Below are 17,309 nucleotides of genomic sequence, written 5' to 3'. Positions count from 1 at the left end.
AATCCCTGTAGTTTACCTATAAATCCACAAGGAGGTGCATGAAAACAGGATATGCATATGTTTTATTTTTTTGTGGTAAAATTATGGGAACAAATGGCTTACTGAAGTCAATATTATTCTTGCAATTAGGACTATATGTCTTTAAAAAATGAAAAAGTTAATTGCTTCTGGTAATCAAAAAATAATATTGCTGTCATGGACTTCTATTACTGGTACTGCAATTTATAAATTCTCATTTCACTTTATTGATTTTTTTTGTATTTATTAAAAAATAGTCCTCATAGTTTATTTGTCAAACCACAAGGAGCTTTTTATATTTATTGTGGTAAAATCATGGAAATAATTTAAAAGTTTATTGTAATATCATTCTAGTGCTTAGGACCATAGACCTTCAGTGTTAAATGAAAGAAAATTGACCGCTTTTACACTGGATGTTGTGATACAGATACTGGCCCACGAGTATTTCACAAAGGTTAACATACTAATTAACCTGAGTAACTATTCATCTGTTTATTTATTTATTTATTAAGTGTCTAAAAAGACCAATGTTCATAAATCTGCTGTGATGCAATATTAAATGTATGAATGGAACTAATCTAAACTAAACAGTGAATTAGTGTTTGTTGGTTATAATTTCGGTCACAGAATCATTTTCTAATCTAGAAAACATGTGAAAAAAAAAGTCCCCGTAATTTATGTATTGAGCCACAGGGGGGCTCATGAAACCATAAGTTTCTCAGTTCAGTTCTATACAGCTGTATATTCTACAGTGACGTAATTTGGCTACATCCACATTATGCCTAATTCAACTCTGAATGATACATAACGATACAGTATGATAAAATGTACGATGTGATAAAGTGTAACACATGGTGGGCATCTGTAAATATAGTTTTTACGCCGTATGACCTAAAATCATGAATTAATCTCTGCAAAGAATTGGAGGGTTTCACAGTTAACCAATATGAAATGATTCAAAGCACATATGATAATGCTAAACAAATGTTTACACTAAAATTTTTTAATGGCATGTCGTCTAGTGCACAAACCCTAAACAGAAGAAAAAAAAGAAACACTGTCATTAAAGCAGCCAGTGCAAGTCATTTGGAGGTCCATAATCACGGCAACCATGATTGGATGATGTTATTAGGTTTTCATTCACTTTTTCTGCAACACGTTCTCTGTGATCTTTGATTAAATCTCCAGCAGCCAATGACGTTGTTTCTTTTTCCAGACGTCCCCGTCTATCGCCCCGCCCATGCCCATGACGTCACGGAGAGGTTATATACTGCAGGTCTCCGGTGGCGAGCATGTTTGACTCGCAGGACTAAAAAACTTCCAAAGGTACTGGGACTAGGACTACACATAAGGAATTATTTTCTAGGTCGAAGGATCTATATAAATGAATGGATCCCGCTTGTTTTACCTCAGCGCAGCGTCTTCCCTGTAAAACTATGAATCCGGATTTGTTCAAACCGTCTCAAGCTCCTCAACCGCCCGCGAAGCCGAACCGGAGTAAATCAGAGCACGTTAAGACGGAGCTCGCGCAGGTGGTGGTGGACGCAAAGACGGGAAGATCGTACTGTAAAGGAAAGCTTCTGGGAAAGGTACCAATCTGTTTTTCAGTGTTTGGGATAAATCGGAGCTGGTCATTTTAATTATTTATGCGTTTTGTCACTGTCTCTTTTATCGCGTTTCCTGATGCGCTCAAACGAGGACGGTGGTCAATGTATCGGTCTCGTTCTGGTATCGCGCGTGCTAGTGCAGGTTCGGCTGGTTTTGGGAGATGGTGCACCATTAACCACTGGACTGCAGTCCGCTCTGTCTGTGTTTCTAGAACCGGTCTGCTGGTTTTCCCTCACTGCGTCCTTTGTTACTTTCAAATATTGTCCATTATCTATTGGATGGATTTTTAATACGATTCCAGATTTGATTTGATTCGATGTCAGGAAAAGACCATTTACATGAATTAATCCGGGCATATATGAAAATGTTCTGCATTGATCATAATCAGTGAAACCAATGGCCACTCTGCAGGTGGTGTTCGCTTGTTTACAAAACAAGATTCTTCTTTTAATTAATTAATTATTAGAAGTCTCTTTAATCCCAGATATTAAAGTGCTGCATCATTGAGCGATGCTGTAAGGAGGGGTTGGTCGATTGGGAAAAGAATACGTCATTCCTTTGTACATGTGTTGGGACCAAAGTAAGAAATAAACTAAGGATTGGTGCAAACATGCCCTAAATATTTGAAATTGGAGACCAAGAAGATTTTTTTTAAAGAGAGCGAGAGAGAGAGAGAGAGAGAGAAATTTAGATGTTTAAAAAAAAATCAGAATTTGCTAAACTAATCTGCTAATTAATAAGGATAAACCAATAGGCAATTTTATGCAGATATGACGATTCGTATGTGACCGATATCGGGTCAACCGATAAATGGTACCATCTCCAACAAAAAATAAAAATACAACAACTACCAACATCTGCAAAGTTAAAAGTAGATTGTTTTAAATGTTTAAAAAAAAAAGATTTTTTTTATTTTGTATAATTAATAGCCATTTTGTTTAAGAGCAAGCAGTAGCAAATTGGATTATGGACCTTTTTTATTGTGCAAAGGATCGAAATTAACTGAAAACCAATTCTAGATCGCAAATACTAGTCTGGATGTATTGATGGACTCTGAACTAGACCGCATTCTTGACATTAGTGATGCTGAAAACATACAAATCTAATTTTCAACTCTGGTAATCTCCAGATATGTTGTCTTTGTAAGCAATTAGTTAGTTTTTTGGACAATGAGTTGTTGAGGCACCTGCAGCCAAACGCTTTAGCTAATCATAACCCGAAGTTTAAACACCAGCGTTTTTCTTGTTGAAACCTTCTGAGTGACTTGATATATAATGGCTTTCGTTTTAGGGTGGTTTTGCACGATGTTATGAGATGACGGATCTTGCCAACAACAAGATGTATGCTGTGAAAGTAATCCCTCAGAGCAGAGTCTCAAAGCCACACCAGAGAGAGAAGGTAAATGGACAATAGCCAAATACACATGTGAGAATCATCACATTTCTAGCTGCCTCTCTAATGTTTATTCATTGTTTTTGTCCTGCAGATCATCAATGAAATCGAGCTTCACAAAAACCTCCAACACAAGCATGTGGTGAAGTTTTCTCATCATTTTGAGGACCAAGACAACATTTACATTTTCCTTGAACTCTGCAGCAGGAAGGTGAGTTGATCTGCTAAAAACAGACCTCTCATAATCTGATTTGGTGAATACGAGGCATTTACTTTAAACCTGCGCTCCATATTTTCAGTCTCTGGCACACATTTGGAAAGCAAGACATACGCTGACAGATCCAGAAGTACGTTACTACCTCAAACAGATCATATCTGCGCTCAAATACCTCCACAACAAAGGCATCCTCCACAGAGACCTCAAACTAGGTACTTGTTTTGTTCTGTTTTTTTAGCCTCCTGTTTGAATTTTAGCATGACATCCATCAAATTCAATTGGTTTGATAATGCTCTAATTTCTTTTTGCAGGGAATTTTTTTGTGAATGAAAACATGGACTTGAGATTAGGAGATTTTGGGCTGGCAGCAAAATTGGAGACAGTCGAGCAAAGGAAGAAGTGAGTTTATTTGCCTTCTTCCTCATTAACTTTTAATAAATCTACACTTTATCGGTGTGCTGATGTAAAATATCCTTACAGGACCATCTGTGGGACTCCAAACTACCTGGCACCAGAGGTCTTAAACCGACAAGGCCATGGGACAGAGTCAGATGTTTGGTCTCTGGGTTGTGTAATGTAAGCCTTATCAAGTCTATTCTACATAACTCTACATTATTGATGTTGATTTATGATGCATCAGTTGTGGCAGCCCTGATGACGAGTTCCTTGTCTAATTTAGGTACACACTCCTATGTGGGAATCCACCTTTTGAAACCTTAGACTTGAAAGAGACCTACAAGTGTATTAAGGAAGTGAAATACAGCCTTCCTCAGTCCCTCACTCCATCCGCACAGAAGTTGATCTCCGCAGTCCTTCAGAAAGACCCCTCTGACCGCCTTACACTGGATCAGATACTGGCCCATGAGTATTTCACAAAGGTTAGCATACTAATAAGCCTGAGTAATCATTCATCTGTGTCCAAATACATTTAAACGTTTTCCTTTTAACTTCATTATAAGGAACAGTGTTTTTGTTTTTAAGTGTTTACTTTGTTTTAATTCCGCAATCCATCTACTATTTAACTCCCTCAGGGCTTCACCCCAGAAAAACTCCCTCCCAGCAGCTGTGTGATGGTGCCTGAGCTTAATCCACCCAGCCCCGCCAAGAAATTCTTCACCAAGATGGCTAAAAGCCTCTTTGGTAAGAAGAAGCCGAAAGGTACGTGCCTACTTCAGATACAAAATGTGATTTTTAATAGATTTACTTGAGATAACACCATTGGTTTGATTCAAACCTTAGTTTCTGACATTAGTTTCTTTGTTATTGACTTGAAATGTCATTGCAGCTGTTGAAAAGACACCTTGTGAGGAGAAAGATGACATTTCTAAACTGGTTTCCGGCATGGTGAAGCATTCCATCGGTCGGCAAATGAGCTACAAGACAATGGGAGGGAATGAGGTAATAATTCATCTTACATTTTTGTGCATTGGTGTGTATTTAATAGCTTCGCTGTAAACTTTCGCTCCCTGGATCACTCATGACCCTGACAGAGAGCCGCATCAGTATGCATGCTGTTTTTAAGCACCACTAAAGTGGGCTCTGTGGGGATGTTTTGGAACCTGCTGTAGATGAATAATAGAGTGCAATCGTCCAGCTATTGTGCATAATGTCTCTGATTTACTCTGTACTGACCAAACCCAAAATTGCAAATCAAACCCACACAGTTGCTAAATTATTCGCATGACAAATGGGTCTTTTAAGCTTGATTGGAAAAAAGTTGTCCACTGTGCATGATGATAACTGCTTAAAACTGGGTATAAGGCAGTACTTATGATTGTAAAAACAATATGACTTTCTCTTGATACTCAGGCCACCTCTCCCACGGTTCAACTGGCAAGCTCTGGTCCTCTGGACACCCCGGCCGAGGAGGAGTCCAGAAAGTCTGCGTCTCGTTCCTTCAAAGGCACTGTCGCCAGCAGCACTGATGGTAAGGGACCGTAGAAGCAGATTCGCTCCGACATACAGCAGCAAATAGTTTTGTATGTGTGCAGCCTATTTTAGGCTCAACCCCCAGGCTTTCAAAGGCAGCTATTAAGAACAAGTTTGTCCAAAAACATCCTGGCCTAATGTTTTTTTATTTTTTTGCTCCGTTTTTGCTTCGTTTAGCAGCAAGTTGACTTGTCAGTTCTACCCTTCATAGATTTGTCTACCTTTTTATATTTACACTACTAATCAAGAGTTTAAGGTCGAGGTTTTCTACAAAAACATAAAGCAGAACATCTGTTGTCTAGAATTTAAAATATAACCAAGACACCACTAATATTTTTTCTTATTATTATTATTAATTACTTTCAATTGCTGTCCATATATAAATCATTAACTTTGTTCTCCCCCCTCAGCTAGTGACGATATCCCTACCCCTGCTGCTGTAGCCGAATCTGCCATGAAGGTTCTTAACAGCTGCTTGTCTTCCATGCCAACAGGTTTGTTCCCACACTCTTGTCACACTGAGGTGCTTAAGCAATGGCCGTTTTCAAGCCATTGACCATATACTCAAATATTGTCCTTTCCTCTTCTAGCTTCAAGAAACCCCCCCTGCCTTTCTAAAACCAAGCCTTTCATATGGGTAACCAAGTGGGTCGACTACTCCAACAAATACGGCTTCGGCTACCAGCTCTCCAATCAAAACGTTGGTGTACTCTTCAACGAAGGCACTCATCTGAGCCTGTGTGACCAGCGGAGGTATGTCAGCTTACTTTCTGTGCTCCCATTCTCCGAGTCTCCAGTCTGGCATTTGGACTGAGCTCTGATTGACCCACATAGAGTGCTTTACTCTTTACAAATTCTCTGCTTCCAACCAAATTGTTTTTAAGTAGCTTTACCTTTTATTTGAAGTTCTTCTTTTCATTTTTCCGCAGGACTGTACGTTTCTGTCTGACAAACAACAAACACTTTAGTTTTCCGGCCGATGCTCTACCAGAAAAGCTCCAGAATCAAAAACACATAGTGGATTTGATGGCTAACTACATGGAGCAGAACCTGATGGAAGTAAGTCCAAAAATTCTCCCTCAAAAATATAATCTAAACATTCTGAGATGCACTATTAAATATCGAATTTAAATGATAAAGTTGAACTATTATTGAGGTTCAGCACTAACCTTTTTCAAATGGAATTTGATTTATATTTTGAAAATATGTACATGTACAAATATTTTGAAGATTTATAGTTTATTTTATAAAACAATTTTTCCTTTTTGTAGGGTGGAGATATCAACTGTGAGGACCAGCCATCTCCAAGCTCTTCTCCATTGCTTCTGCAGTGGATTAAAACTGATCACGCCTTGGTCATGCTCTTTGACAACCGAACCATACAGGTGAGTCTCAGATCATGCAGAAACACATGAAACATTGATCATTTGAATTGATTGGCCAATTCACAACATTCCCTCTCTGTCCGCTTTCTTACACAGGTTAATTTTTACACAGACCACACAAAAATCATCCTGTGCAAGACCTCGGACTCCTCGTACCTGCTGACGCACATCAGTAAGGAGCGCATCTCTTCTTCCTACCCTCTGAATGTGCTTTCTGAATGGGGCTGCTCTTCGGAGCTCCGGCAGCGGCTTCATTACGTGGTACAGCTTCTCCAGCACTACACCAATGCATAATGCCTAAGAACTTCGATTGCGATTTGCTGCTTACCGCTTCCATTTGAGAAGCAAAAAAGGACTACGACGAAGGAAAAAATCAGGGGAAGCTTTCACGTTGCCACAAAGATCTCCTGTCCTTGGTCATTGGCTGGCCTCTTTGAACTATGGTGCACTGTTTTGTTTGGTTTTCTTTTGTTGTTTTTGCGACTGAGCCTACACCGACAGTATCACACTACCAGCTTGACTCACAGTGTGCACAACCAAAATTCAAGCCTGTTCTTTTTTTTTCATTTTTTTTTTTTTTAACTGGACTGAAATGCAGATGGCATAAAACTCACAGGGTTCTTAAGCGTCTAGCTTGCGCTGTCCCAAACACTGCGCAAAATGGGCTTGGCTTTTTTATGCTCTATCACCTGGGTTTTTTTTTTTTTTAAACATTTTATTTCACTAAATGGTACACAAAGAAGAGCTGCAGACACCAAATGGTTATTCTTTTAATGAGATTAGTTTTAAAGATGGCTGAGGTGGAACTGTAATTCATGGAGGAGCAGTTAGGAGTGGGAGAGACTAAAGTGCCTTTCTGATGGATTCCTCTGTGCAATAATGGCCCTGAATCCCAAGCTTCAGTCACAAAGGGAATAAAAGGGGCTTCATAAAGTCTTCATACTTGGTTTTCCAAGAGAGATAGCTAGGAGTGGGGGAAGAAACACTACAAATACACACCTGATATAAGCTTTTTGCTGTTAAAAGTTATATCTTTAATGTCTGTACTTGAGGAGACAAAAAAAAGACTATGTATTCAGTGTGCCTCCAGCTTTGTTTACTTGACATGCTCCATCATAAGTTATCCTAATGTCCTCAAAACTGTGACCATGGCTGTAAGTGTTAAATAAGTCTTCAGAATACCTACATTGTGAAAGCCATTACCCTCAGACAAATCCTAACAAGTATTATTAATTAATTGTGGCACGTGTTCTATTTATATTTTTATTTATAGTTTTTTATTTATTGATGTAACATAATTGTATGGTGTCAACACTGGGAAATGTTCAGTATGATCACTTTTTATGTATTTGGGGGGGGGGGGAATAAAGTTGATTGAAAATATAAATTTAGTTGATTGAAAATATAAATTTTCTGTCTCGAGTTTATTCTCTTTTCAGATGTATTACTTTTCCTCAGCTAGAAATTAAATTGAGCATAAGAAAACTTACTGACACATATACTATATATATATAATTTAAAAGGCAGAAAATAAAACATGTTATTGCTTATGTCTTATATTTTCTTATATACAATTTTCTTTATATACAATTAGTGTATATAAAATTACAATTTGTAGATAATATATGATTCTGAAGTCACGTTTTCTAGAAAATCAGCTTAGCCATCATAGCATTAATAATTATTTTTTTAAATGTATTAAAATGGAAAAACTTTGATATACAGTAAGAAACTTAATTCAGAAACAACCACAAAATTGTACTGACCCTTTTTGTCTAATAAAAAAAATCTTTCTTTACAATTTATATTATTTTGCTATATTACTGTTTATATATATATATATATATATATATATTTACATATATATATATATATATATATATATGTGTGTGTGATTGTTGTGGTATATAATATGTTTATTGATTTTAGCCTTCATTCAAAGTACATACCGTGTACTAAAGCCACAGCAAACAATGAGGGATTTTGGAAAACAACAGATGTGTAGTTGTCAGTGCTGAGGTTCATCATGCTACGGCTGGCCACCCTTATACCTTGTTTACCACTCTGTCCGACCACCACCTGGCACACAAGTTTATATCGTGGTGGATTGACATCTTTTAGCTTATTGAGAACTAGATCTGCTAACATCTGACAAAGCTGGCTACAACTATCAGGACTGTAACACACACCTTCCAAATAACTATCCAAAGTGGCCTGTAAGATCTGCTTGTTCCTGGTTGCACTGAAATGGCACCCTGGTTCTGGTCCCATTCTGTAGGTGTTCTCCACATAAACCTCCTGGATGGGTTGTTGGAGGTACAGTCCAGAGAAGCTCACTCTTCCTCCCTGGTGCCAGCCTGCGAATGAGAACCGCTTGCCCATGGAGATGTGAGAATTGCTGATGTTGGCACTCAAGAACGACAACTCAGAAGAAGGAACCGTCATGCCCCTAAAGAATAGGGGTCTGTGGTGGGGCTGATCTTTGGAGCTTCGGCGAGTGGAGATAGAGCCCAGACGTCGCCTTGGAGGCCCTGAAGCACCTGGTTCTGTGGCCATGGAGCGATTGAACTGAGCTAAAGTCTCCTGAGACAGTGGTAGAGGCTGATTTGCCATGATGAAGAAATCTGTGAGGACACAATCCACATTGTATTGATTAATATAGCCTTGTTCAAAAAGTGATTTTAATTGTTTCTTCACTGTACATTTCACAATGTATATATCAAATTATATATAGACTTTCACCTTATTTATAGCAAAAAAGAGAATTTTCAAGGAATACTTCACCCAAAAAATAAAATTAGCTGAAAATGTTCTAAGTCTCAGGTCATCTAAAATGTACAGCAGATTTATTTATTCTTCTTCTGATTAATTGTGGGACTAACTGGTAAATTATTGTGATGTTTCTTATCAGCGCTTTGAACCCTCATTCTAACGGCACCCATTCACTGTAGAGGATCCATTGGTAAGCAAGTGATGTAATACAAAATTTCTCTAAATCAGATTTAAAAAGAAACAAACTACACTACAGTACATCTGGATAGGCTGATTTTCAGCAAATTTGGAATGTAGTCCAACAAACATTTAGACTAGTACTTTTTTTGTTTTCAGTGGGTGATTCTAGGTGGTTACAGCTTTGCAAGTATAGATATTTATCATTCCGAACAATAAAACTCTGTGTTGTGTGCCAGTCCTGCTACATTCTAAATGTTTTGGGGTTGAAGATCAGTGCTAAAACGTCTTTGCTCCCAGCCTGAGCAACTATCATTGCACCTCACCTAACATTTTAATGCCAATATTCTTGTGCATTGTGCCAAAAAAACAATATTTCTTTGTTAAAAAAATATATAAATAAAAATTCAAAGAAAGTGCAGTTTTGCAAGGGACAAAGACAAATTCTTGTTCTTCTCTGAAAATGTATAAGGCATTTTAATTGAAAGTTATATTCCATATAACCCATCACAGTTTAACAGTTTATTCTTCAATGAAAAACACAAAATTAAGATTTTTTTCACACTACAGTAAACAGTCCAAGTCAATTATTCTAGTATTCTATTCATTATATCTGTAGTAAGTCATTCAGGCACAAATTACATCATTTCCTGGGAATTTCCAACATTGTATTTGTTGAAAAAGATGTGAACTTACAGGATGGTCAACTCTGTAAAATAGATCATGTGAGTTCAGTGGTTAAATTAGTACACAAACAGGTATGAGACAAAGGGCCTTTCCCAGTAACACAAATTGAAATTTTACTATTGTTTCCTCGATGACACAGGTTTCTGAATTAGATAGTTTCCTTGACCCAAAAGCATTTATATTGATTTAATTTAAAAGTTAATTGAGTTTTATTAGTTATAGGCCACTGCACAAGAATCTGGCCATGCGCGTAATTTGCACGGGGGTTACGGGGGTCATGACCCCCCCAAAAATCAGATCCAGCTAATATAACCCCCCCAATATCATCACATTATTCAGATTAAAATAGATATGAAATATTCAGAATGAATACTTTTGTTCATTTTCTTTATTAATTTCATTTGCCAGCAAGAAAGATAGTATCATATTTTAAATAATCTGTAATGTACCCACCGCCCACCGCACCGATTTGGTATTACCAAAGTCTCTGGTATTACCCAACCCGCTTTCTGTACCAAGTTTGTTCACTATTTTGCGCAGTCGATGGGATGAATGGTTGGAGAAAGCTGACGGAAAGATGAAAAGGACACTGAAAGGCAGCCAGACAACGATTTTTTATTGTTTGTCGACACCAGCCAAAAAAAAAGAAAAAAGAAAAAAAAAAAGAAAAACGAAAAATCCTGACCAAACGGAGGTACCCTTAAGTTAGCTGTTAAGTTAGCTCAGCGTTTCTCAAAGTGTGGGGAATAGAAACATGACAAACAGGTTTTGTGCCCATCTTTTAAATTCCGTTATTTATTGACCATACACTCAAAACAAAGACACATTTAAATGTAAGCCTTGACGTTACTTAACCTCTTCACACGTAAGTTTAAAAGTATTTCAAGGCTACCGTTATTGATCGTAGTATCGCTTTATGGTTCCCATGGAGACGCGCCATTCATTGCTTGTCACACCGTAGCCACAATAGTGCTGAATGACTGATGATCTGCTTTTATTTCCTTTTTTATTCAAAATTTCACAAATGTGTTAGCTATAGCAGGATATATCTGATATTCCGATTGTCAAATATGTGCAAGTGGATGTGTTTTGTTGTTCAAACACCTTTATAACGATCGCATTACTTGAGCTGTATGCGCAACGTATTTTAGGTATCTATCTTATTAAAATACCTAAAAAAATACGTACATTATTAGGAATTTACCACCTCTGGTTCAATTTGAGATTATTTTTATTTTTGTTTGTTTGTTTGTTTTTTTGTTGTTCTTTTTGCATGGATTTTGCAAAGTGTCAAAATGAATCAAAGCACAACTAGGTTAATGTTAGTCCACACTTGTATTGATGTTATCAGAAGCTAAATGCAAACACAATTATTATTATTTTTTAATCTAATTTTGAGTCTTATTTCATGCAAAGTGATAATATAATTGCACTTTCATTTTCTTTATTTGAAATTTTTTAATGCTGTTATTTGATGTTAAGTTTTTAAAATGTGATGTTAATAAAATACATTTTAATAGTTAAACTTAAAGCCTAGTTTATTAACATTTTGTTGGGGTGATTGGGGACAGGTGGGGCTCGGAACCCTTTCCTACCTCTGAAGTGGGGAATGGCAGAAAAGTTTGAGAAACACTGAGTTAGCTGATGATTTGTTTTGTTGACTGGAGTTGGCTGGCTAGATGTTCGTTTGCCAGTGTCCTATGAGGTAAAGCCAGAGGGTGCCAGGGACTGTGTAGAACCAATGTCACTGAATTGTAACTGCTGTTTGCTCCAATACAGTCACCCGTTTTGGGGGGGATTGCATAATTAAATTATGCAAATTAGCATGTTACCTTTTACACAAGAAAATAATACAATAAATTAATAAATAAATAAATATGCCGCGAGTTTAACCCCCCCAATGGTAGACCCAAAGTTACGCCCTTGAATCTGGCACTCATAAATCCATGGTTATGGAGTGTGGTACTCAGTGTTACTTATAAAGGGTGTCTGACCATCAGGGGAAAACAACCGGCAACATTGTCCCAGGCTTGGGACTAGAGGGAGCCTACTAAATCAATGCTTCTGAGTGTATGGGGCCTGGGGTCCAGTATTACAATTTTGTCCCGGTCCTGTGAATTTAGCTCTGTGTCCCACAAAATCATTTCAAAAGGTGTTCACTGCATTAGTAGGCCATAAAAAGGTCAGGCCAGAGTAAGGGATTGTGAGAGTGACATGACAAATCCAGTATAAAAAAAAACAATAGTGTGTCAGTTTAAAACAAAACCTAATGGACAAATGAAAATTAACACCCTCTTTAAAAAGGGTCTGAACACAGAAGTAGAAGAAGCAGATCTAACCTCTTAAGGCCCAAGGAAAAAGTTTAAGGGAAAAGTTTGTTTTTCCCCATATATTTACATTGTTTAGAGCATTAAAAATAATGTAAAAAAAAAAAAAAAAAAAAAAAAGGTAAACCAGTCCAGCCCTAAAACCCAGTTACATGATTGAATCTTTGTAAAAGGATTTTATGATCTACTGTGTCAAACGCTGCACTTAAATCAAGCAGGATCAAAATACAGCAAGAACCAGAGTCGAGAATGAGTAAAATGTCATAACCTTCACCGACACAGATTCAGTACTATATCATTGCCTGAAACCAGACAGAAAAAAAAACAACAACATTAAAATGCTTAAGTAAGATTAAATTTGAGAGTAGACAACTTTTTCCAAGACCTTTGAAATGGGTCTATAATTATTCATGACATGCTGATCAAGATAAATCTTTTTCAACACCGGTTGTACTATAGCATGTTTAAAAGTGGCTGGCACCACCCCATTGACTCAAAACTAGAAAAGCCTCTTTAAAAATATGTGAAGGCATAACATCACAAGGGCAGGAAGACTGAAAAAAGACCTGTAAGATGTTAGCTGATAATTGATAAATGCATTTTATGAATCTGTTTTGCTAAGGTTTTGATTCTTATAATATTTTTTTATCAATAGGATATGAGTTTCAGTTTGAGTGGTTTATTGGGCCAGACTAACAAGAATGGTTTTCGAGCCACAGACCTAGATTCAGTCCAGACCTAGATTAAGTTGCAGTTGATGATAACAACTGTAACCTTTAAAAACGGATTTTAACCTGGGCACCTGGTTTCATCTATTTCTTGGAAGCCAACCAGAAGAGCTTCTTTAAGAGAATAAGGTTCTTTTCATTGTACGAAACTTTTCTTAACACTGTCAGGGAAGTTCCCACCTGTTTGTGCAGTGAGTTGCTGTTAAATTACTCAGATTTAGTCAACAATATTCCACAGTTCAAGTTCAGTTCACCACTCTTCTGCCTCTCCCCAGTCTTTGCCTCCACAACACTCTTGAGAGATATTAATCTTTGTGCCAAAACTTTTACCATAGTTTACGACTCTATGCACATGTAGAATAGAAACAACAAGGAAAAAGAACAGGTATGGGTAAGATAGAGAATGAGTCTTTCATCACTGAGTCACTAGAAAAGAACAGCAAGCGATTGTGCATCCTCACTCAGATAAAATGGTTACACTTTATTTTACAGTATGTGCTGTTACATGTACTTACAGTGTAATTAAAGTGTATCTACCTAAGAAAGTACTGTAATATAAGGTAACTACTTAGGGTAGGGTTAGGTTTATGGATAGGTTAAGGATAAGTACCTAGTTATTAACTAGTTATTGTAATTACTATAATAAGTACATAGTATGTACATGACTAACAGGACTGTAAAATAAAGTGGTATCGATAAAATCATTTAATGAGCACATCCTTACCATCAGCCTCCACACCATTAGCAGCAAGAATATACAAGCTAAAATGTCCCCTGAGTCAAAAGATTTACATATGCTTCAAAAATTTTCCCAAGTTTCTCTAAGCACAATTGTTTAAACTTACATTTATGAATTTATATAAAAGTATATTTAAGTAATAGGTTGTTACTTCCTAAATTTTATCAATTTTGTTATAATGAATTAAAAATAAAATTCACCTATATATACTAGATAGATAGAGATAGATAGACATACAGACAGACAGATAGACAGACAGACATATAGATAGATTTAAACTTTAAAAATAGCTGTCAAATAAGTTTTGAATAGGTTAGAATAACACCCTTACATCATTGGGATCTGAAACTCAAAACACAAAAGCAGTAAAGTCAATCTCAATATTCCAAGAGTGTTAACATGACTTTCAAAACCATCTTTAAAAATCACCAAAATTTTTGTTTAGTATGAAGAACTTGGTATCGCCATGACAATGGGTTACCCCAAATTTCCTTACCTGTTTAGAAGCTCAATTAAATCTGAATACTGTTGTATTCCAGTGAGGGTCTCTCTTCTCAACTAATGCTGTCAGTAAGTGGTCCACGCTCACTGTTGCGAGTGCTTCTCTAAGTAAAGAGCAGCCCCGTAAATTATTATCAAAATGGGCTACATGGGAAAACACACCAAACAATGCCCCGCAAGCCAGGCAATCATTTACACAGAGCATTGAACAACCTGGATATCTGCCACGAACTTACTTGTAGTCATGGAAAGCCTTTTATTTTAGTCTTCCACAGCAGCCTGATTAGCTTATCAACAATTATGGCTGATGTCCAGTGCAGTCATGGTTAATCAAATTTATTTGACCAGTAACATAATTTTTTTGTTTAGCAAATGTTTTGCTGTATGGTCATTTTTGTATTTCCAACAGTGCTGTAGAGCTTCATTGCAAAGGGCCTTAGTGTATCACGCTGATCTCTTGTATTTGAGAGAGAAAAGGTTCTGATCTCCGGTTGCCAGTGGGCGGTATCAGGCAGAGCCATCTGTTTCCACTGCAATCAAGAGGAAAAGGAGGGCTGAAGTCACTTCCAAACACAAGCAGCTCATGAAACGCACCTCTGTGCAGAATCTTTGACTCACTAAACCAATCTTAGCAAAGTCAGGAGGCTGTTTGACCAAAAACAACTCTATAAGCCATGTGAGAGTTATCTCAAAGAAAATCACTGACAAATACTTTACATCTAATGGAAAGTGTTGTTGTTCATAATCATGATAACATTTCCACCCCAAACTCTTCTCTTCTCCATATTGATTTTAGTCATGCAAAACACAAGGATATTTGTGAGGACGTTGGAAATAAATGACAGATGCTCAAAGGTCAACAAGTTCCAGCATGTCTGAACATGTCTGCAGATGTATCAATACACTTGAGGAGTTTAAAAAGTGCTGATAAGCCAAAAGTACAAACAGTGGAGGCAGTTGAAAAGGCAAGACCTTTGTGAGGGGAAAACCAATTGTGTTTTCATACAGACAAAGAACTCTCATTTTCCATAAATCAACTGGAAGATTGTTGCCGTACAGAAACGAAACTTTTACTTTTCAGAAGAAGAAAAAGTAATGTTTGCCACAAAATGCTTGCCAGGGATTGACAGTGTTTTGGGTGGTTAAGTGTTGCTATGTAGTCGTTTTGGGTGGTTGTTAGGTTGGAGTGCCAATCTAAAACTATTAAAAGTAAATAAAATGCAAATATTAGATGAAGAATTAAAAAAAAAAATTACTTAGCAACTAATTGAAATAAAATAGGTTTAAGTTTAATAAAGGTTAAAAATAGGTTTAATAAAATAATATAGGTTTAATAAAGAAAAATTAATATTTGAAAAATAATTTAGAGAAGCTGATAAAGAACCATGACAAAATTATTAAAATAAAAACAAAAATTGAAAATAATAATTAAAAAAAACAATACGAAAGTCAGCACCAAGGTTAACTTTTTATCTGTACTCAGCGGGCCGGAGGGCTCTAGTGTTACACAATTTAAATACTACACACTTCGGGTCTAATGATGTCACTCAACTGAAACATTTAGAGGAGCACTGGATCAGCCAGAATCTTTTCTTGTCAGGACACAAAAGTCAGAACCAACTAAAACAAATGATTCTTTGCGATTGTAAACCATTCACCTGAAAAAAGAAATGTCATTTTGAGCATTTTTTTTTAACTTAATAGTCACTTTAAACTGTCAGTTTGTGAAAATATCTCATTAAAATAAAAATCATCATGTACATTTGGAATGACATGAACAACAGAATTTTCATTCTCAAATGAACAATCCCAAAAAGTAAAAGCCACAGTAGAGATCTACTGAAGTATTGATCATTTCTGATAGAGGTAACACCCATCTACAAGTCAGAAAAATTTTTGAGGGAGATTTTTAAGTAGATAGATGTGTCAATTCAAAACAGCTAAACAGATTCTGATCTCCACTATGAAATATAAGATGGTACTGCCTTTTAAGGATATTTAATCCATTGTTTAAAAAAAGATGCATGTTCAGACTCGAACCAATATTTTGAACTGTTATCATATCAAAGCATTCTGTTTCTCTGCATTATTCATTGAGACCTACACTGATGCATATTTCATTGACTTTAATCATGGTGTCAGATTAACATCTTTTCTGAATCACAAATAAATGTACAATGTTTCATAAACAGAACATGTGGGTGTGCTTAGTGAGGCACGCAGATGACATGATGAAGAGACAGGGTTTAGTATGTTTCTTTTTTTAAAGAAATCAATACTTTTATTTAAGCATTAAATTGATCAACAGTGACAGTAAAGACCTTTACATTATTAAAAAGAAATCCATTTCAAATAGTTGCGCCTTTGAACTTTCTATTTATCAAATAATCCAGAAAAATACTATTTTCAACATTGATATTAATGAAAAATGTTTCTTGAGCACCAACGCAGACCCATACTAGAACGATTTCTTAAGGATCATGTGGCACTGATTGGAGTAATAATGATGAAAAATCAGCTTTGCCATCACAAGAATAAAAATAAATAAATAAAATATATTAAAATCAAAAAGCTATTTTAATTTGTAATAATATTATATATATATATATATATATATATATATATATATATATATATATATATAAAATGTTACAGTTTTTACTCTATTTTTGATCAACTAAATGCAACCCTGGTGAGCCTAAGAGACATTCTTCAAAAAGTTTTTTTTTTTTTTTTTGCTAGCTCTTTGCTAACTTGTAAACCATGGCAAAAGAAAAGAAATGAAACACCTGCATTTTAACCTAAACATACCGACTTTGTCTCATAAAT

The 17,309-nt window shown here is 36.3% G+C and overlaps 2 protein-coding genes across 2 annotated transcripts; one reads left to right on the top strand and one right to left on the bottom strand.

The window, feature by feature from the left end:
• The first annotated feature begins 1,313 nt into the window (after window positions 1-1,313).
• Window positions 1,314-7,936, top strand: plk3 (polo-like kinase 3 (Drosophila)). Its single transcript, XM_059563463.1, has 15 exons — window positions 1,314-1,607; window positions 2,917-3,024; window positions 3,113-3,229; window positions 3,318-3,447; window positions 3,547-3,634; window positions 3,716-3,811; window positions 3,915-4,113; window positions 4,267-4,393; window positions 4,521-4,633; window positions 5,045-5,162; window positions 5,575-5,658; window positions 5,755-5,917; window positions 6,094-6,223; window positions 6,436-6,549; window positions 6,646-7,936. Exons 1-15 carry the CDS (start codon window positions 1,407-1,409, stop codon window positions 6,841-6,843), a joined length of 1,986 nt encoding a protein of 661 aa, XP_059419446.1. The 5' UTR covers window positions 1,314-1,406; the 3' UTR covers window positions 6,844-7,936.
• A 483-nt stretch (window positions 7,937-8,419) lies between these two features.
• On the bottom strand, window positions 8,420-15,323 carry LOC132154184 (dynein light chain Tctex-type 4). Its single transcript, XM_059562779.1, has 3 exons — window positions 14,717-15,323; window positions 14,476-14,584; window positions 8,420-9,173 (listed from the first exon to the last, which is right to left on the bottom strand). Exon 3 carries the CDS (start codon window positions 9,160-9,162, stop codon window positions 8,482-8,484), a length of 681 nt encoding a protein of 226 aa, XP_059418762.1. The 5' UTR covers window positions 9,163-9,173; window positions 14,476-14,584; window positions 14,717-15,323; the 3' UTR covers window positions 8,420-8,481.
• Between the last annotated feature and the right edge of the window lie 1,986 nt (window positions 15,324-17,309).

This window comes from Carassius carassius, chromosome 12 (genome assembly GCF_963082965.1).
Source record: "Carassius carassius chromosome 12, fCarCar2.1, whole genome shotgun sequence".
Lineage (NCBI taxonomy): Eukaryota > Metazoa > Chordata > Actinopteri > Cypriniformes > Cyprinidae > Carassius > Carassius carassius.
Note: the sequence above shows the minus strand (reverse complement) of the source record. Positions and strands in the feature narration are given on the sequence as shown.